At 54.6% G+C, this 20,868-nt stretch overlaps 1 protein-coding gene across 3 annotated transcripts; it reads right to left on the bottom strand.

The window, feature by feature from the left end:
- Positions 1-272: 272 nt before the first annotated feature.
- Positions 273-14,455, bottom strand: TFAP2A (transcription factor AP-2 alpha; the record flags this gene model as incomplete). 3 transcript variants are annotated; one of them, XM_079533090.1, is made up of 8 exons in its annotated part: positions 273-561; positions 2,119-2,260; positions 4,395-4,513; positions 5,422-5,653; positions 6,413-6,464; positions 9,071-9,505; positions 10,586-10,612; positions 13,111-13,161. In XM_079533090.1, the coding sequence occupies 8 exons, from the start codon at positions 13,159-13,161 to the stop codon at positions 273-275; spliced, it is 1,347 nt and encodes a 448-aa protein (XP_079389216.1). The 3 variants fall into 3 exon arrangements, with proteins under 3 accessions (XP_079389216.1, XP_079389218.1, XP_079389217.1); XM_079533092.1 differs by lacking the exons at positions 10,586-10,612; positions 13,111-13,161 and adding an exon at positions 14,423-14,455; XM_079533091.1 differs by lacking the exon at positions 10,586-10,612.
- Between the last annotated feature and the right edge of the window lie 6,413 nt (positions 14,456-20,868).

Genomic DNA, 20,868 nt, shown 5'->3' on the forward strand with positions numbered 1-20,868 from the left:
CTGTTCTCTTAGGCTCCAAACCAGGGTAGCAAAACGATGGTGGCAGCAGGGAGAGGGGGAACGAGTTAAAAGGGAGCAAATGGAGATGCGGATGCTGGGAAGGGTGCGGGGAGAGGGCAGAGCAGTCCCGCAGAGTCAGAGAACAGGATTGGCAGAAGGATGCTCATTCTGTTGCCGTAGCCTGGGGTGCTGGGTGCAGGGCAGAGGGAGGAGGGAGATGAATGGACTGATGGGCTGCGAGGGGGGGAAGGGAGAGGAGTGGGGGGGAATCCTCACTTTCGGTGCTTCTCCTCTTTGTCGCTGCTTTTGGTGCTGTTGTCTGTGTGGCTGTTGGGGTTGTTGCTGAGGTACATTTTGTCCATGGCCTTGAGCGCCTCGGTGAGATAGTTCTGCAGGGCGGTGACGGCAGCGCATACCGCCGGGCTCCCAAAGCCGTGCGAGATGAGGTTGAAGTGGGTCAGGCAGCTCTGGATGCCCGGCTCCAAAATGGGGTTGGGCCGCGAGTTCCCCAGGGGAGATCGGTCCTGAGCCAGCAGGTCGGTGAACTCTTTACAGATCTGTCTATAGCACAAATGGAGCAGAGACACAGAGAGGGAGGGCAGGAGGGGAAGAGAGAGGGAGAGAAATGAACCATCGCCGTCAGCAGCAAAGCCACGCTCCCTCCTAGGTTACACAAGCCTGCGGGTGAAGGCGGCCGCTGCCCCCGAGTGCACAAACACACCCTCGCTCCCCCCCGCTTCCTCTCTTCTACACAGCATTCCCCCATCCTCACACTTGTGGGCAAAGCACGCACCTCTTCCCTTCACCTTGCACACGTGCACAACTGCGCATCGTGCCCCAGCCTGCACGGACAAAAAGCCAGCACGCACAGCACAGCAGCTCCTGCCCACCCCACCGATCCCCGTCTTGCACCCCTCACCTAGTGCCTGCAAACCTCCATCCCTTCCCAGATTTTGGATTTTGGAACTGAATCAATACGCAGCTTAAAGTACCCCAGCAATGTGGAACGGAGGAAACGGGCCGCAATATCCAGAGAGGATTTGGGGGATTTATTCACGTTTTGGAAGACTCTTATTTGGAGAGCCTCGGGCCTCTTCCTTCACAAGGCTAAAACACGCCCATGTGCGTGGGGAGGAAAGGGTGAAGGAAGAGAGGGGAATCGAGGCTTTAAATTAGGGTGTTCCGAAACACTTTATATATATATATATACATCTCTATCTCCAAATCCAAAGGGACCTTTCCACACAGGGTAAAGGCTGACGCTAACCGGGCTCTGGAAATTTCCTTCCAGGGACGTGAGAAGGGAGGATACGAGGGCAGGGTGCAGAAGTTAGGTGACACCATCCGCCCACCGCACAAAGGGCTGGGGAAATAACACACCTTACAGCGAGGGCTGAGAGGCACGTTGAAACAGTTTGGATTCTGAAACCCGCGTTAATGTCTTCCAGCCATAAACCGGCTCCCATCTTCTGCCTGCGCCCTCTGGCACTGTGCCCTTTCGTGACACCTCCACTGGTAATTAAGGGCCACTAAACAACCCTTTTAATTTCCAGCAAACATATCAAAACAATCATTCTCCTTTCACGCGCCACCTGGAAGTCTAGCTAGCCCCACCAATGATAAACCCCGCTAGCATTTTAACTGTGTACAGATTGGCATTTAAAATATATTTTTAATATCCCTACGTTCACTAAGTAGCTGAGATCCTCAGGAAGAAAGAACCGCCGCAGATTTTAATGATCTGAAATCAGCTTAATGTGCCAGTTTTATTTTCCCGTCAATGGGAAGCCTTCCCCCTTCTACCTCGATTGATAAGCTAAGTGAGAGAACCCGGAATATTTTTTTGCTTTGAATAACTACTGCTTTTTTTCTTTAACCAAACATCCATCTGCAATATCCACAACTCACTCTCAAGCAAATCCATGCAGATGGACTGGATGGAAACCAAGCTGAGCTATGCAGAGCTCCTGAAGCAGGAGGGGACAAACAAACCCCCACAAAACGCAACACCAGCAGCCACCAACTACGTGGAAAACATTTGCAAATAAAAGCTCCAAACCCGGGCCTGTCGCCCTCCCCTCATAACTGAACCACATGCTAGGAAGGTAAACGTCTTACTTTGTAGCTAGAAGCATGTTTTTTCTTGTGACTTGCTCGTTTGGATCGGAATGTTGTCGGTTGAGAAATTCAGCTACTGCTTTGGCAGGAAATTCTGTCTCACAAACGTACCCAAAATCTCTAGCTAGATGCACTGCTTCCCCTGCAAAGGGAGAGGTGGGAGGGGATGGGGAGGGAAACACACAGCTCATCAGTACACACAGCACAGAGGCAACGGTACATCAGAAAAAAAAAAAACCAACAAAAAAAAGCACGACTTTCTACTTGGGCTTTTCTTCTAAAAGACGGGACCGGTTCTCTTTCTATCTCTGCAAAAAGGTACAGTAAGAAATGCTAATCCCATCTTATCTTGTAGGAGCTGCCTTTTGCTTCAGTCCAGGGCAATGCAAATGTGTATTTTCATGACAATCTTTACGAGTGAAATCTCACATTCAATTTTTTTTTTTTCAAGCTTCCATTGACTAACAGATCTTAGCCAGACAGGCTCCGTGCATCTCAAATGTGTGCTTACATTTACACAGCCACGTGCATACGCAGCCATTTATACACAGCTCATTCAAATCTATTTACTCCGGAAATATTTGATTGCCTCAGCCACGTCTCTATATTCTTTCGCAATGCATCAATGATTAATATTGATCATAATTACTCCTAGAGCTCTTCTAAATAAAACGCATTAAACAGCTAAGTGTTTAAAATTTAACTTGATCGCATATAATTATATGTTCCCCCCCAAACGATTAACCATGAGAATTTTAGGGTCATTCCACCGAGTCTGTCTGTTTTGTTGATTTTCAAATCTTTGGTTTTAATTTCCTGAACCAGTTGGTTTTTACTGCAGGGCTTCCTGCCATTAGCTCTAGCTCCGGAAGAACGCATGCGCCAATTAGAGCTTCAAAGCCTCAGTCCAGTGAGCTTGTTTCCATAAAATGGAGCGGATCATAAACAATAACAGTACTCCAGAAAATGCTACGGGACTCAAAGCCCGAGCAGTGTTTACACTATCATCCCCTCAAAACCAGACACCGCTCCTAAGCCAAAAGGAGGGAGATCGGGCCTCTGTTTTGCTTTTAGTTTTCATAAAAATCACTCTTTTAAAGCAATTATACGCCAATGCCAAACAGAACAATAGATGACAATCAAACATTCTCCATATTCATTAACGTCCCCCAAAATATTAGGCATCTACCAAAGCCAGACTTTTTAGAAGTTTTCCCCTTGCAATTTGTTACTACGGTGTGCTGATGCAATGGCACAGCCTTTTCAAAAACAGTCAGACGCAGCTCACTCCCATGCAGCGTGAACACTGTGCAGCGACCTAACCTGAATGTTTAAAAAACTCAAGTCCAGCATTGCGCAGTGCTTCTTTCCCCATCCCTTTCAACATGAAACATCTCCACCAGAATGCAAAGTGACAACAAAACTGAGCTACCAATTCCCTCCTACGCAACCAAACTTAACGCGAACCCGCGCAGCTTGGGGCTGAGGTTAAAAGCACTCTGCAGACCAAGCTGGCCCAAAACGTTGTGAAACCCACAAGCAGAGAGAAAGGGGGAGGATTTATATTCTGGGCGTGGGTGTACTTTGTGCCAGTCAATGTGACAAAGCAACTGATTCAAAACTAAAGGACAGCAAAGGCTCAGGCTTCTCACCGCTGAGTTCTGAAAGCACAGGGCACCTGAAGGTGCTAAAAGTAAGTTGTGCGTTCTCTGGACAGACCAAAGCAGAGAGGAATGATATAATGAAGGGAACACATGTTCAGAAAATGAGAACCAAAAGGGAGGGGGGGTGCAACTCGGAGGCTTTCAGGACACCATTAATTCACTGCTTAGGTCAAGGATTCCCAAATTAATTCAGGAAGTAATGGTCACGCATTTCTCCAATGCAGATGTCAGAAAACTTAAATGATTTACTGTTATGTGGCTGGGGGCAGGGGGAGATGAATCCCAAAGCAGCTGCAGTTTTTTGACATTTCAGTTGCCCACTGTTGAGGGGCGGCAGCAGCTCTGCTCCCTGCAACTTTCAGCCCAGTGCTGGTGGGACTGAGCTCAATGCCGAGTCTGCGTTTTAAGTTTAAGTTAGATCAAAAGGCAGAGCTGCACAACCAACCATCCTTTCCTGATCGACCACAAGAACACCCTTCCGATTTCAAACAGGCAGCACCAACTTGGAAAAAAAAGAACAACAACAACAACAAAAAAACAACACAAAAAACAAGCCAAGACACCGAGCCTTGTCCCACTGTGCAGCACCACAGGCAGGGCTGAGGCACTTACCCTCCACCAGCGAGGTGAGCAAGGTGACATTAGCAGCTTTGCGCCTCCCGGCCGGCAGGTTCAACCCTATCTTGTCCAGCTTCTCTCGGAGGGACCGCCCGCCATTTTTGGATTTTGCCCTGTGCCACAACAGAAGGAGGTTAGAGGAGGGGCGGGAGGGACTGCAGCACCCCAAAATGCCGAACCAGAGGGACAGTGAGGGGATGTTTTTGAGGGGAAAGCCGAGTCCACAGATGGAGCGGTGCAGAGACTGAGGTGACAGCCTGCTCTGAGCCGGCAGCCGCCACAGCCCAGAGGGGACATGTCTCAGGGCAGCTGCGTTATTCCATTGGTAAGGCGAGAGGGGATGGCCTCAAGTGGCACCAGGGGAGGTTTGCATTGGATATTAGGAAAAATTTCTTCTCATAGAGAGTTGTGAGGCACTGGAACAGGCTGCCCAAGGGGGGTGGTGGAGTCACCATCCCTGGAGGTGCTTAGGAACCGTGTGGCTGTGGCACCTGGTTAGTGGGCACGGTGGGGATGGTGGACTGCATTATCTTCACCACGTTTCCAACCTTAATGGTTCTATTCTGTGATCCTATCGTTACTGAGCAGGCTGATGTGAAAGTTTGCCGTCATCGCACAGAGTCTGATCTCCGCACGGCAGAGACGGCGCGTTAGGATGAAAGTTTGGCTAGTTAATTTTATTCCCTGCCCGAGCGCTCTCGAACTGTCTGCACTGGATCACAGCCCGACGGCGCCCACAGAGCACGCTGACGCCAACCCCGCACCCCGGGCTGCCACCGCCACGAGGGCGGAGCGGCCGGCCTCCGCCACCCCTCGCACACCGGGCCGCGTTGCCATGGTTACAGCGCCCCCCAACCCAATCGGCCGCCTCAGCGGCAGCGCGCCGCGCCCCCTAGCGGCCGGGCGGGCGCGGGGCTCCGTCGGGGCGGCAGCGGTCACCGGGCGGCCGGCCGCGCGGTTCGGTGCCCCCTCGGCCGCCGCCGTCCGCCCGCCCGCCTCCCGCCTATCCCCCGCCCCTCACCTCCGCAGCACTCCGCCCAGCAGGGAGGCGTTGAGGCACTCGGGAGGCGAGAGGCGTCGCTGCACTTCCGCCACCGTGACCTTGTACTTGGAGGTGGAGCTGAGCAGCGAGAGGCGGCCCGGCACCGAGCAGAAGACCTCGTTGGGGTTCACCACCCCGCCGAAGAGCGCGTCCTTGTTGATGGGGATGGAGGAGACGGCGTTGTTGTTAGACTTGGAGAGGGACACGGGGCCTGCAGGGAGGGAGGAGCGGGAGAGGGAGGTGAGGGTGGGGAGGGGAGAAGGGGCAGAGCGGCCAGCCCGGCCCGGAGCGAGAATTAAAGAAAAAAAAAAAGGCAAAAAAGAAAAAAAAGAAAAACAAGAAAAACCAAAACACCGAAACACAGCGGGCGGCCCCGGCACAGCGCAGGAGTCGGGAGCGCGAGGCGGAGGGCCCAGGGTTGGGGATGGATGGCTTGTGACATTAATAGCTCGGGGAGGGCTAATGGATACACCGGGAGTTAAACGAACTCTGGAGATTACTAATAAAAGAGCCAATTATCATGTCGGCTCGGAAAGAGCATCTCTTCAGATTTATCCCTCGCGCGTCTAATTTGACGTGACAAAGGCTTGGCGGCCGGCGATGGGGATGGGGATGAGGACGGGGCGCGGGGCCGCCCGCTGTCCGTGCCCGGTCCGCCCGGCACAAAGCCGCCGAGATCCCGCGGCCCCGCCGCCGCTTCGCCCCCCGCTCCCCGGCAGCCCGGCCGAGCGCCGCCGCGATTCGATCGCGGAACCGCGAGAGGAGAGGAGCGCGGCGTTTTCTCCTCCGCTTTACCGACAACGATTTGCCCCGAGCTTCGGGCAAAGCGCGAAACCGAGCCGCTTCCCGACGCGCCGAAACACCGGAGCGGATTTAGCGGTCCCGCTGTTCTCGGGCAAGCGATACGAGCCGTGCCCTCCGCCCGCTGCCCTACCGACCCCGGCCCGCAGCGCCCGCGCTCGCCGCTCACCTTTCTTAATGACGGTCTGGTCCGGGATGTTGATGCCGGGATCTTCTACGTGCTGCAACACAACGAGAGGCGGCGGTCAACGAGCGCGGCGGGCACCGAGAGCCGTCCCACAGCCCCGGGCCCCGCATCCATCCCTGCCTCCCTCCCTCCCTTCCTCCCTCCCTCCCCTCCATTCCGCCTCTCCCCGCCGCGGGCGAGGCACAAAGGAGCGGCCGCAGCCGGGCGCACGGGGCCGCTCCGACGGGGCGAGCTTTGCACCCCCGGGCGGGCTCCCCTCATTGTCTGCCCGCAGATGGGGTTCGATCGCAACGTGCCGAGGAAGCCAAACGGAATAGCGTTGTTGTTTTGTTGTGTTTTTTTTTTTTCTAAATCCGAAAGAAGTGACAGGCGATATAATGCCTGGCTGTGTTTACAAATTAACACCAGCGCTGCTGAGATAGAAGGTTTCGCAATCGTTACAAAACGCAGGCATTACCATTTAAAAAACTATTACTTCCTCCTCTAGTCTTTGTCCAACAATAATACTGATCCTAACATTTTCCATTCTGCCTTGGATTTATGCTCCCGTTAATTGTGCCTGATCTCAATGATTCCGGGTGGATGGTACTAAGTTGCTTTATTACAGGTTTTATTATACTCCGTGCTCTCATTTGTAACTTGCCTAAAGTGCTTCTGGATTTAAGTATAATTAAATTGAGAAATGTTCAGAAATGACTACTGCCGCAGTTCTCGTGTTTTAACTATATGGGGAAATATGATCCCTTTATGCATGCACCCTAAACCCATAAAGTCAATGTAGTGTGGCATAATACTTTTATTTGTGTTATTTCTGCACGTATTCCGTACGGGGAGGACTGTTAAGTTTAAAATCCCACCGAGATATTTATGATTAAATAATTTTCACCGTCTCCTCGATTTTCCTAAATCTCCACCGGTCCCTTTTGTTAAAGCCGAACCGTGGCAGCAACGGGAAAATCCACAAGCGACCCAAAGCTCCGTATTTTTTTCCCCCTCGCACAACGGATACTTGCAGCTACTCCCCTGTTTCTGTGCCTTCCCGCACTCACCCTGCCCATTCCGTTTTACAGAGAGGGAAGAAAAAACAAAACAAACCAAAAACAACAAAACAAAACAAAACAAAAACCAACCAAGGGCCGGGCTGGGTAAGGATTTAAAACAGATGGCACTCGGCTCTCACAAACTACGGCAGCGCCGTTAATTCGTGGGTCTTTGAGACGCGAACGGAGCGATTTGTACTGCAATCTCTGCAGGGCACAGCGAGACAGAGCGGAGGGGGAATGGAGGAGTACGCTTTGGTCACGTTCCTGCAGCAGTCAGGAGCTCACCGGCAACAAATTGGTTTGTTCCTGCTGTTGCCTCCGCTTTATTTCGCATCGGGTTAAAAGAACCGACTCGTTCCTAACGGATCCCAATGGCTCACTAAAGCCTCCGCTCTGGAAAGCGTTCGTATTTATTGCAAAAGTGCGGAACACGAGCGGCAATTTTCTGCGGCTAAATTCAGCCGGGGGGGGGGAGGGCTGCCATAAATTCCCCATTTTCCACGAGCGTAATTTTCAAAAGGTTTCCAAGCGCCCCCCAAAATGAGGTACATCGGTCTGAGCATCATCCTCACAACGCGAAACTGTACTCATTAAGCTGTCAGCGAATATATTGTTGTAAGATTTGATCCCGTAATTTGGGATGGCATTTCGGCAGAAATCACATCCAGACACCACAGCTCCCTCCTCTCCCTCGCAGCCTCAGCCCCTGCGCACGGGCACTGAGAGCTTTCCTACATCTATTGCCACATTCCGGTTCTGTTTGCAGGGAGAACACCGGCAGAGGAACTTTGCTCACGTTCCCATTGCGTTGCATAAGGCACTCTCCTGCGGAACAATGGCCCGGCTGCTCCATCACAGCCCTGTGTAATGCCATGCTTCATTAGAAACCATTTCTTTTTTTTTTTTTTTTTTTTTTTTTTAAATCCGGGCTTGCTGATAGCAGAATTGGATTCCCCGAATAACCCGCTGCCCAATGGGCTCCGCACATTTAATTTAATAGAAGTGCAGCGGGTCTGGCTGGGATTTGATAACCCATAGGTATAGCCAATGGTCTGTGGGGTCATCCATCCCTCCGTGCTGCTGCTGGAAGAACATGGCAGCAGCTCCACACACCCCTCCTCCGATACTTGTCCATTAATTCCTTTGGAGAAGGGATCTCCCTGCGTCCCCTCACAACTTGAGATGCCACCATCCCGTAATCGTGGGGAACCGACCTCTCTTCCTTAGGCCACTTTCCCCGACTTTTTTTTCACCCCTTTCCCTGCGCGTTTCCCAAGGAGGACGCTCTCAGAGACCCCACGCCAACGAGAGATCCCCACACGCCCGACCCTGTGGCTATAGTAAACATTCTCCCAATCGCAACATCTCATTGTCACCGAGAAGGAAAGATATTGTTAACACCGACACTCATTTGATTTATCCCCATTTCAGCGGGCGCAACACACGAGCCCATTGTTCTGGGCAGGGGGGCTCGGCCTTCCTCCCTTCCTCCCTCCCCTTCTATTACATTTCGGGGGCCCCTCCCTCGCCCCGTGTCCCCCCCCTTCCTTTCCCCCCCCCCCCTTCCTCCCCGGGGCCGCGGTCCGGCGCTGCTTACCGGCACGTCCTCGATGGCGTGAGGGATGGAGTGCAGCGGCAGGTCGGCCAGCCCCGCGCCCAGCCCGTGCGGGCCGTGCAGCAGGTCGTCGTGCCGCCGGTAGTCGCGGCGGGGGTCCAACCCCCCCAGCTGATGGGGCAGCCCCCGGTGCGCGTGCAGCAAACCCGGCTCCTGGCTCTGCCTCTGGCCCGGCCAAGCCGGGTGCTGGGGCTGCGGTTGGGTGTGCAGGGAGTTGAGGCTGTAAGGGTCGTTGACGTGAGAATAGGGGTCCTGAGACTGGGGGTAGATGGGCTGGTACGGGGGGGGGAAGTAGGGCGGCTGGAAGTCGGCGTTGGGGGTGTGCGAGAGCGGCGGGGCGCTGCTATACGGGGACTGCCCCACGGCCCCCAGCTGGGGCAGCCGCGCCGTCCCGTTGCTGGCACTGTCGTGGCGCTCCTGGGGGGGGGGCGAAGGGGGGGGAAGACACGGGGAGGGGGTACGGGGGAAGAGGGGAGGGGAGAGAGGGGGAGAAAAGAAAAACAAAAGATGAAATCAAAACCGGTGCTCCTCAAAATCGCCCTCCGGTCATTTCCCCCACCGGGCAGCTCCTCTCTCGGAGGAAGAGACGGAGGTCCGTCTGCCCACCTCGGCAGCATTAACGGGGCTCGGACCATTGCCCCAGCGGTGGCGGTGTAATAGCAGCGATAATCACAATAACGGGACCGTTCCGAACAATTCAAAAAAACGCTGCGGCGGGGCTCCGTGCGCTCCCGGCCGGCCGTGCCCCGGCAGCGGGCACTGAAAGAACCCTTACACGGGGCCCTACGGAACCATAATCCGAAAACGCAACCCAAAGCTCTGCCCCGGTCCCGGCGCACCTTTGCCGGGAGCCGCCGCCGCCACATCCCGGGAATAACGCGAGGGAGCCGAGCGAACTGCCATCTTGCTGCGGGGGCACCGTTGCCCCTGCCCGCAACTTTGCACAACGATTCGGGGCGAAGGCGCGGCCCCAGAGTCTCCCTCCGGGCCCCGCTCAGACGGGGGAGAGGAGGAGGAAGAAGAGGTCGAAAGGAGAGAGACAGAGCTCTGAGAAAGGCGGCGAGGGAAGGAGGAAAACCCCGCGGGCAGGTGCGGGGCGAAGGGAACGGAGTGGCGGCTCTAGAGATCGGCAGAGCAAAAATGAAAGGAAAAAGAGAGAAAGAAAAAAAAAAAAAAAAAAAAAAAAAGGAAAAATGGGAGGGGGGAAGGTAGGGGGAAAAAGAAAGAAAATAAAAGAGAAATCAAAGGAAAAATAAAAAGGAAAAATGAAAAAAAACAAAAAACAAAAAACAAAACCCACCAACATATCCAAACCAATCCCCCCCCCCCAACAAATAAGGAAAGGAAAATAAAACCAAACGAGAACGAGGAGAGCGAAGCCGAGACGAAAGACCAGAACACAGGGCAGAGCCACCGCAAGCCCGGCCGCCGTCGCCGCCAACAATAGCAGCGCCCCGAGCCCCGACCCCCGGCGGAGAGAAAGGCGAAGCCACTCACCATAGCCGAAAAACTGTGCACTAACATCTGCGAGGCGTCGGGGGCTGCGCGGCGGGGAGAGAGGCGCGGGGCGGCCGCGGAGGGGCGCGGAGCTGCGCGGAGGGACGCGGCCGGAGCCCGGCGCTACGCTCGGGGGGCAGCAGCGGGGCGCCGGGGCTGCTCCTGCTCCGCGCCCGCGCCGCCGGAATCCATCAGAACGCGCAGCGCCCGCCGCTGCCCTTCATCGGGTGCTGCAGAGCCTCTGCTATCCTGGCGCGGGGCGAGAGGTAAAGTTGGTCGATTTTTTTTGTTTGTTTGTTTGTTTGTTTGCGCTTTTTTTTTTCCCTTTTTTTTTTTTTCCTTTTTTTTCCCCTTTTTTTTTTTTTTTTTTTTTTTTTTTTTTTAGGATGTGTGTTCGTTTCTCAATCCTTTTTCTCGCTCTGTCTCTGTCTCGTTCTCCTCTCCCCCGAGCTCCGCCGCTCCGCTCGGGCTCCTCACGCCCGCTCCGCCGCCGCCTTCCCGGAGCCTCCTAGCAGCGGATATTCATGACTATTAATATTACACGAATACTTAATAAGGGAAGAATGGCCGCAAATCGAGCGTGAAGCGCGAAGGCAACTCAAGGCAGAGCCCGTTCTAAATGACGTCCATTGAATGAGGAATCGGTGTATCTAATCAGCGCCGGGGAGAGAGGGAGAGAGAGGGAGAGAGAGACAAAAAGGAGGGAGGGAGGGAGCGCGGCGCGCAGGGGGGACATGCCGCCGCGTCTGGCGAATCACAGGGAAGGGGCCACATTTTAAAAGGTTGCGGGGCATGCAAAAGTGAAAGAGAAAGAGAGCGGAGAGAGGCAGAGGGTGGGAGCCGGGAGGGGTGCGGCGGAGGTGGGAGAACCGTGCGGCGGGGGGGGGTGGGGGGGGATAAGGGGGGGGGGGGGGGGCGCGGGATCCCCTTTCCTTCTCTCCTTCCCTCCCTCCTTTTCCTCCCTCCCTCGTCGTCCCCAGCCCCGGGCGCACCTCGGGCTGCGGCTGCTGAGAGAAGCCGGGCTCGAAGGCGGCGGAGGGGGAGAAGAGCGGCCGCTCCCGGCTCCCGCCGCCCTCCGGCCCGCCGCCCTCGCGCGGGGGGGGCTCCGCCGCCGCCCCGTCCATGCCCCGCCGAGGGGTCCCCGCTCCGCTGTCGCCGCCGCGTCCTGGAAAGTTCTCCTCCTCCTCCTCTTCCTCCCGCACCTCCAGCCCCGCCAGCATCCGCCGCCCCCCACTCGGAGGAGCCGGGAAAAGAGGAGGGAAGGAAGGAACGAAGGGAGGAAGGAGGGCGGGCGGGACGCGGGGGGAGAACGAGAGAGCCGGGCACGGCGGGAGGGAGGCACGGCGAGCGCTCCTCCGTCCGGCCCAGACACGCCGGGCCCCGCGCAACCCGTCCGACTGGCTGCGCGACTCCGGCACCGCCCTCCGCGCCGCTCCTCTGTCCCTATGCCGGCCCCGGCTCCGCACTGCGCCGGGCCTTGACGGGACGAAATCGGCGCCCGCGGGGGCCGGGGCCGAAGACCCGACGGCAAGCGGCACGCAAACGGCTCTGACCCACAACCGGCGGCCTGGGGCGGGGAAGAGGTGAAGCTCTCGCCGTGCCTTCGGCCGACGGATGGAATAATAATTATAACAATCATAATAAAATTAAAAAAAAAAAAAATCTCCCTGACGCCCCATTGCCAGACATCGCATATCCGACAGCTCAGCCTCGCTCCGGGCAGCGGCTGCGTCCCAGCGCTCGGGGCACGACTGAAGCACCGCATCCTTCGGTCCCCGGCGGTTCCTCGGACCCTGCCCTACGCCGCGGCATCGCCCGGCGCCGGCTCGGCCCCAAAGAAGTACATTCGTTCGCACAGTGCAGTCCTTTTATTGATCCGTGCCGCAAGGAGAACTTTTGTGGAACGTGTGAGCGTGGCTTTCGTTGGGGATTGGCATGGGCTGCCCTCTTCGTTTTGCTCTTCTTCTCCTTTTTTTTTGTGTGTGTGTGTCAGACCAAAAGACACTCAGAGCGCGGCCGCACACACACGCGGCTCTGTCCTCCGACCCTAGTTGTTGGGGTTTAATTTTCCGAGCGGTCCATATACGACTGCTCGAAGGCCCTGAGAACAGGGAGGCTGCCCCAGAGCCGCATTCGGGACACGGCCGCACCGGGGAGGGATTTCAGCGGCTGTCCTGAGACGCTCTGCTCCCTTTGTCTCCTCGCTCTTCCTTCCATCCATCCGTCCATCCATTCTTCCATCCATCCATTTATCCGTCCGTCCATCCATCCGTCCATCCATCCGCGCGGATGCGCGCAGCATCCCACTGAGCCTCACGCACAGAGCTCTCCCTACGGCCGGGATTGCTCCGGCTCTCGTTCCGCCGTCGTTCCCCGGGGGCTCCCAGAGGCCCCGGCCCCTTTCGGCCGCTCCCGGCTCGGGGGCACAACTCCTCCTCAACGAAATCCACGGATCGGTGGATGCTGCGCGGCCCCGTTCGCGGCGAATGGCCCCGGGGCAGTGCCCGGTCCGGTCAGGCGCTTACCTCGCACTCCTCATACTTGATGTTATCCGTCAGCTTCCAGAGCATTTTCATGGGTCGGCGGGAGAGGGTCCGATCCCCCCGGCTCGATGCTGCGGAGCGCGGCTGAGCTGTGCAGAGCCGCTCTGCACTGAGCGCTCGGAGATCTCCCTCTAATGGCAGAAACTTTTCCCTTTTGCAGCGCTTTACCCGCAGCCGGAGCGCCTCATTAGCATAGCGACCGCGGCCCAATTGCTCGCCGGCTCCGACCCGCGCCCGCCGCAGGTACGGGGCCGTAGGGACGGCTCTGATGCCCGTGTGCGCCCACCGCGGGGGGGAAAGGGGCCGTGCTCTCGGGCGCGGGGCGTCCTCTGAGCTTTTTCCCCTTTTCTCCCCCCAAAACCAGGCAGAGGGGAAGCGAGGTGCGACCGTTTGCAGCCTGCGGAGGTGGCTCCTGCCCTCGGGGTTCGATGTCACCTTTTATTTTTTGACGGATTATTGAAAAGCCGCGTTCTTTCGAGAACTGTTCTCTTCTCCTCCGGTCCCGGTGGCTGCTCTCCAAAATCCAGCCCCAAATCCTACACGCCACACCCGGACAGAACGGCGAGGCAAAAACACGGGCAGCCAAAAACACACTTCTGCGAACGCTACAACGCAGGGACGGAGCGGTGACACCAGCGAACTTCGTCTGTTCCCTACGCGGAGCGCTCCGTCGGCCCCGCACGCTCTCCCTCCCCCGGGGCCCCTCTTCCCTCCTCCCCGATCCCATTCATTTCGCTCCCCGAGGCGCCATCCGCTCAGACGCTGCGTCCTGCCTCGAGGAGCCCCGGTTTACCCCCAGCGCCCAACCCCGCACCCCGGGGCTCCCCCCGCTATGTACCGCCCGGGGCAGCGCGCAGCGGGCTGCGGTGGGGGCACATCTGGGGCAAAGAGAGCCTAAGTGGGGGTACGTAACCAAGCCTAAGCTGGGTTAGTGCGAAAGTAATACAGATGTGTATACACACACGTATCTGTCCCATTTAGATCGCTTCTATTCGCGACCCCCCGATAAAGGACGCCAATTTCAACTGTAAAAGTGATTAAAAATATATTTGTGCTCACTTTTTTTTTTTTTTTTTTTTTTTTTTTTTTTTTTTTTTCCTTCAGTAAGGAATAAAGCAGCGAGGAGAGAGATCGGAAAAGTCAGGAGCAGCACAGGCACCGAACCCACCCAACCCTTCCCCCCCCCCCCGTGGTCGGATCACGCGTGGGAGCGTCCCGGTCCGTCCCGTCCCTCGATACCCAACTCCCGTCCCACGTAACAACCCCCCAACGAAATGGGGCAGCCCCCCGTTACCTGCCAGTCCCCCATCTTGGCGAGGACGGACATGGCGCTGCGGGCTGCGGCTCCCGCCGCTCACGGGCTGCGGGGAGCGGCGCCGCCGGCTGAATCCTCCCCTCCCCTCACCTGCACCGCGCTCACCTGGGCCAGGAGGGGCCGGCAGCTCCTGCCCGCGCCTGCGCGATGCCTCCCGCTGTTCCCCCCCCCAACCTCCCGGCTCCCACCCGTGGATTTTTTTTTCCCTTTCCCCTCGAGGATTCAGGTCTGATTTCACGCCCCGAGGGAGAAGGCAAAGAAGGGGGGGGGGGGCGAGATTTCCGCCTCTTTACGCGTAGTTAAAATGTGACTTTTTTTTTTTTTACTTCCCCCCCCCCCCCTCTCTTTTTCGCGCACCGCCAAAGTGTATCCGTGGGTGGGGACACCCGTCGGACCCATCCCTTCGCTTCTTTTGCACCGGCACCGCGGTGCGGTGTCCTCCTCGACTGCCCGCAGCAGCGCCGGTGAGCTGAGCTCCCCGGGACGTAGCAGGAACCGGGCGGGCAGCGGGGCCGCAGGGAGCGCAGCGGCTCTTTCAAAAGACACGTGCGGCTCTTCCTTCTTCTTCTTCTTTTATTTTTTTTTTTTTTCCTTTTCCTTTTTTTTTTTTTTTCTCCTCTTTTTTTTTTTTCTTCCTTCCCCTCCCCCCCTTCCTTTCCCTCTTTTTTTTTTTTTTCTTTTTACTTTTCTTTTTTTTTTTTTTTTTTTTTTGGTGCTTCCCATGGAGATGCCTCTCGGATGCGCACCGCCCGCCCTTTATTTGCCTTCCCCACCCCATCCCGTTCCCAGCTCAGCTCCGTTCCGAGACTCCATCTCTGGGGCCGCATCCTTCCTCTGAAATCGGATGCGCGGTGTTGTGTTGTGGGGCTGCCCCGGCTCGGAACGGGGCTGTAGGCTGCTGTTCGCTCGAGCAGAGAGCGGAGCAGAAGGAGGAAAAACTGGCCGGGCATTAAAAAATAATAATAATAATAATAAAAGCATAAAGAGGGATAATTAAGGGAAAAGGGAAAAACAAACAAACAAACACCCACGTAACCCGGGAAGTTCTGTGTGCATCCGATGGTGCGAAGGAAAAGGCAGAAAGGGTGGTGAGAAGAGCCCTGCCGCCTCCACCTGCGGCCGTTCCCAGCTGTCAGCTCCGCCGGAGCTTCTTCTCAGAGCGGCCGTTCCGCTGCGCGCAGCGCCGGCAGTGCGTGGAGACCCACGCGTGGGGCAGCGGAGGAACGGGGCGAGAGGAGAGAGACGGAGAGGAGGAGGATGAAGATGAAGATGTGCTGCCGGGGGTTAACGGGTGGGAAATCTGCATCCATTTCTTTTGTTTCAGTGTCAAATGAAGAGCTTTGAGGTGTGACTGGAACGAAACTTTTTTTGGAAGTGAGATGAAAACTCTTTGGGAGAAAAAAACCAACAATTTTTGTTTGTTTGTTTGTTTGTTTCTTCTGCACGTGGGTCCCGTCTGTCCTTTCATGTTTATTTGCCTGAACCAAGCAACCCGAAACAAGCAAGCAAGCGAAAGCGGGACGGAAAGCAAAGTGAAAATGGAGCGCAGGGTTCAAGCCGGGCGCACGCTGAGGACCGCCGTAGTCGCGCTGCTGAGGACGGTCGGGTGTCAGCAGGAGACGTACCGCACCGCGGCGGGGACACCCCGGCCCCGCACCACCCTCGCAGTCCGGGCCACCCAGGGGACAAACTCCCGAAAAGGGCATCCCGATGTGCCATAAATCCATCCTAAAGCCACCGAGAGCGTTTTGATTCCAGAAGAAATCCGGCTGGTATTTATTGGGATCCTGTTGCTTTTCGAGGTTTCGCTGTTGTACATTTCATTTGTTAAACACGGAGAAGCCCCACAGAGCTCAAAGAGAGGTGCTGCACTTGCAGTTCAGGCATAGAAACTGCAATGTGGGTCATTCCAACTTCTCACACGTTCTCCAAAATGGCTTTTGCACCTGAACTGCAGGCAGCTGGTTGGCCATCCACCTCACAGCTGTACCAACCATGCCACTGACAAATAACTTCCAAATACTACTACTACTACTACTACTAATAAAGTTTTAATTTTTAAAATTCTGCTTTCATTTTTCATCAGCAAAATGGTTTGTTGAAATGATCAGAAGGTGGTACGGGGCGCAGTCACGCTCCAGCATTATTAGGTCTCTATGCAGTGTTGTGCTTGGATCGAGATTTCAAAGGTATGCCATAAAACCTCAGACAGCCCTCCTCCCCCAGGGATATTTATCTTACACATTTAATTGCTCAGTAAAACAAATTCTGAATGCGTGTGCTTGTATGGAGAGGGTTTGGATCGGTTAATTTCAGTACATCCGCTGTTCTGCGGCAGCTCAGTGGGTCTCTGCACCAACATCCCTGGGACTTGGGATTTTCCATCGGTCCTGTGAGGAGGCAGGAGTCAGTGATCCTTGTGGGTCTCTTCCAATTTGGGATATTCTGTGATTCTGTGACTGTGGGGAAGCAGAGGCTGTGCCCAGCTGTGGGCTCCCATCCATCTGCTGAGCTCCTCATAACGCTATCTCCTGGCTATACATGAGGATTCAAGAAGAAAAACAAAAGAAAGTTGTTTAAGGATAGGCCAAATCCCTGCTCTGCTGAAGCAAATCACAGCACTCCACAAACCTGCATGCAGCAGAATAGGGCTCCTTCATCTTACTCTGGTATCACATTCAGACGGTCATTTTTCTAATGGCTTCCCTCTCGATAACGATGTGCAACAAACCCTCAAGAGATGCAATGCTATTAGTTTATCTGCCTTACAGATAACTGAAGGGAAAGATAAGTAACTTCCCCAAAAGCTGGCAGCTGATTTGGTTCAGATCTAGGAAAAGAAACCATAGGTCCATCCCAAACTGACCATTTTGCTCCCATTGCCAGAAAAGCAATATCCCATGAGGTGGTCAGAATCCCTGCAAGAGGTCCCTTCCATTCATTGCCTGACAGTGCTCTCCCATACCCAGCCCTGTGCTCCCCCATATCCAACCCTATGCTCCCCAATACCCAGCCCTGGGCACCCACCCATGAAGCTCCCAGCTTCCCCTTCCAATGACACATTGACTGCATCCACCCCAGCGTGGCACAGTGCACTGGAAGTGGGATTTCATTCTTTAGTGCGTTGAATAAATCATCCTAACAATTCCAAGACGTATTTACGAAACAAAGCCTGGCATTCAGCATGGCAGATTTGAAATAAAATCTACTTTGATATATCTAAGCTAACACGAGAACTGCTGTCTGCAAGGCATATATTTTAATGCGTCAAATAATTACAAAAGGGCCTATTACTGGAAAATGGCTGTTGGAGGCTCTGATGTCCATAACAATATTAATCTGCAGAAAATACTCTGAGTGACTTTTTCACCAAGGAGCTTCCAAGGCTGGAGCCTTTAATCCAGACCAGCTTGCGTGCAGCTGCAGAGCATTCAGCCTTTACCATCAGGTCTCACCATTGTCCCAGCACACCCCACGACACTCCATGGCATTAAAGCACCGCTGCGTGGCCGGAGCGACTTGTCACTAAGATGTATCACTTGGCAGAGAGCAAAACAAAACAAAACAAGAGAACAGAGTGCAGCCTATACCACGGCTCTGGTTTGCTCAGCTCCGTTACGCTCTGTGGTGTATGACACCAGCTCACTGCCGAGCCCCCACGCCGAGGTCTCCTTTCCTGAGGCTCTGGCGCCCCGGTGTGTCTCGGTTTTGGAGGACTCAGCAGCACCACACAGCTCAGTGCTGGGAACACAGCACTTGGGCATGCGAGATTTCTATGAAGACAGCATAGAGATGGTGGGCAACAGTCTGACTGCACACCCTATCCACCCTCCTTCAGATCCAGCCCTGTCCCCTTGCAGCTTCAACCAGAGCCTGGTGACAAAGAGGCTCATGTTTTAAAGCAACAATTAGAATAACAGAGTTTGAGTTGGAAGGGACCCTCAAGGGCCATCTAGTTCAGCTCCCCTGCAATGAACATGGACACCTACAGCTCCATCAGGTTGCTCAGAGCTTCTTAGTAACTCACCCTGAGTGTTTCCAGGGACGGGGCATCCACCGCCTCTCTGGACAACCTGTGCCAATGCCTCAGCACCCTTATGGTAAAATACTTCTTCCTTATATCCAGCTTAAATCTCCCCTCTTTCAGTTTGAAACCATTTCCCCTTGTCCTTTCACAACAGACTCTACTGAAGAGTCTGTCCCCTTCTTCCTTATAGCTCCACTTTAGATACTGAAAAGGCACTTTCAGGTCCCTGGAGCCTTCTCTTCTCCAGGCTGAACAGCCCCAGCTCTCTCAGCTTGCTCACGTAGGGGAGTTCCCATCCCTTGCATCATTTTTTAGGTCCTTCTCTGGACGTGTCCAGCATGTCCACGTCTCCCCTGTACTGAGGACTCCACGTCTGGACACAGTGCTCAAGGTGAGGCCTCACCAGCACACAGCAGAGGGGCAGGATCACCTCCCTCGACCTGGTGGCCACACAGAATACAGAATCACAGAATTACAGAATAGCCAGGGTTGGAAGGGACCTCAAGGATCATGAATCTCCAACCCCCCTGCCACATGCAGGGCCACCAACCTCCACACTTAATACCAGACCAGGCTGCACAGGACCCCATCCAACCCGGCCTTGAACACCTCCAGGCATCCACAGCCTCTCTGTGCAGCCTGAATAATGTAGCCCAGGATATGGCTGGCTTTCTTAGTTCATGAGGATTATCATAATCTTTTCTACATCCTCCCTTGTATCTTCCAGTATACATGAAGTACAGATTTGAGCCTAAATAAAAGAAGTAAAAATAAAGCATTACAACTATCTTACACTCTTGAGGGGTCAGATTCACACAGCGGATGGGCATTACTGCCCCTGTGGGAGATGCTTATCTGTATTTCTCTAACAATGACTGGAACATAAATCCCAGTGTTCTTCAAGGGTAAAGGCAGAGGTAGAGGAAAATCAGTTAAGAAATATAAGAAAATCCTAACAGTATTTGCTGTGATGTCCCGCATAATTATTGGCTGTGGGTGCTCCATCCCTAGAGGTGCTCAAGGCCAGGTTGGGTGAGGCCCTGGGCAGCCCTGCCCACAGCAGGGAGTTGGAACAAAATGTGGGCTTTAATGTTCCTTCCAACCCAAACCATTCTATGATTATATATCCCTTATCTTGAAGATAAGTTGTACACAAAGGAATGAAGAGAATGGCCTCAGGATACAGGTGGGCCAGCTGGACACAGAGGAAGGAGACCAAGACAGCCTGAGTTCTGCTGAGATTTACTCTACCAGAGGTCCTGACATCAGTGGGCTCTGCTGAAGAGAGACCTCTAAGCTTTTGCTTTCCTGCCTTCCAGCTGCTGGCACTTGCTTCAAAACATGCCAGGGATGTGCATGTCTGAGGGGCACGGTGTTTGTTTGGGACTATTCAGAAAACACATATGCTTTGCAAAGTGTCACTGGAAAAACACAGCACGCAAACATAGGCAGGTTATCGCTTGCCCTACAGTCAGCATCGCCTGCTTTGCACTTAACCTCACTAACCTGGAACAGCCCTCCCTGACACCTGCCTTGCCCTTCCCAGCCATTAGGCAGATGGCCCAGCTGTAGGACACGTAGCCCTGCCCTGCCTTTATGTATGGGTGGGTAGTGGTGATGCCTTTGTTTCCCACCTGGGGTGCTTAGTGCTCTTTTCACCAGCTCTTCTATGGCAGCCTCCCTTGTCCCAGTACATCTGGTCCCTAAAGCTGAGGGGAAGCCATCCCAAAAGGTACTGCTCACCCAGCCCTGCCTTCTTCTGCTCTCACAGTTTGTAGAATACCAAGTTGCCTCACAGAGGCAACTTCCTACTGAAGATAACCAGATTAAAATAACCCTGGAGAGGGTTGCCTAGCTCAGGGGCCTTGCCTAACTCCATGCTCCCAGGGTAGGGAATTAGGGCACTTGCCCCACTGCCCACTTCACCACTGGGGATGGATATGGGCAGGTCTTAACCCCTGCCTCTCGCAATGCGCTCTGAGATATGTTTCAAAATAAGCTGCTACTTGCTTAATCCTCCTCCAGACCCGTGGAGGAACCTGAGCTTGGCTAACAGTCCTGTGCTCATGTGGAGCCTCCCCAGAAGGAGAACCTTTCCCCATGAGCATGGGAGCCGTGCTCCCAGTTGGTCCTGGTGGCACAAGTGATGTGAGAACGTCCCCATCTGAGCACACTGAAGCTGTTCTGCTTGCCTCCATTTGATGCTCTTCCTTGGCAGTGCGAAAATAACTTTCTTATTATTACGATTTCATTTCAGAAGGCAAGAGTTGATTGCAAAAGCTCACGGTTTATCCTGTGGGCGAGTGTTGGCCAAACTCAGCACTGAGATTTTAAGCCCCAACTTCCTATGTTAACAGGCAATGCACTGGCTTGGCTCTGTTTACAGGCAGTCGATTGA

This window comes from Tetrao urogallus (assembly GCF_951394365.1).
Source record: "Tetrao urogallus genome assembly, chromosome: 3".
NCBI classification, from domain to species: Eukaryota; Metazoa; Chordata; class Aves; order Galliformes; family Phasianidae; genus Tetrao; species Tetrao urogallus.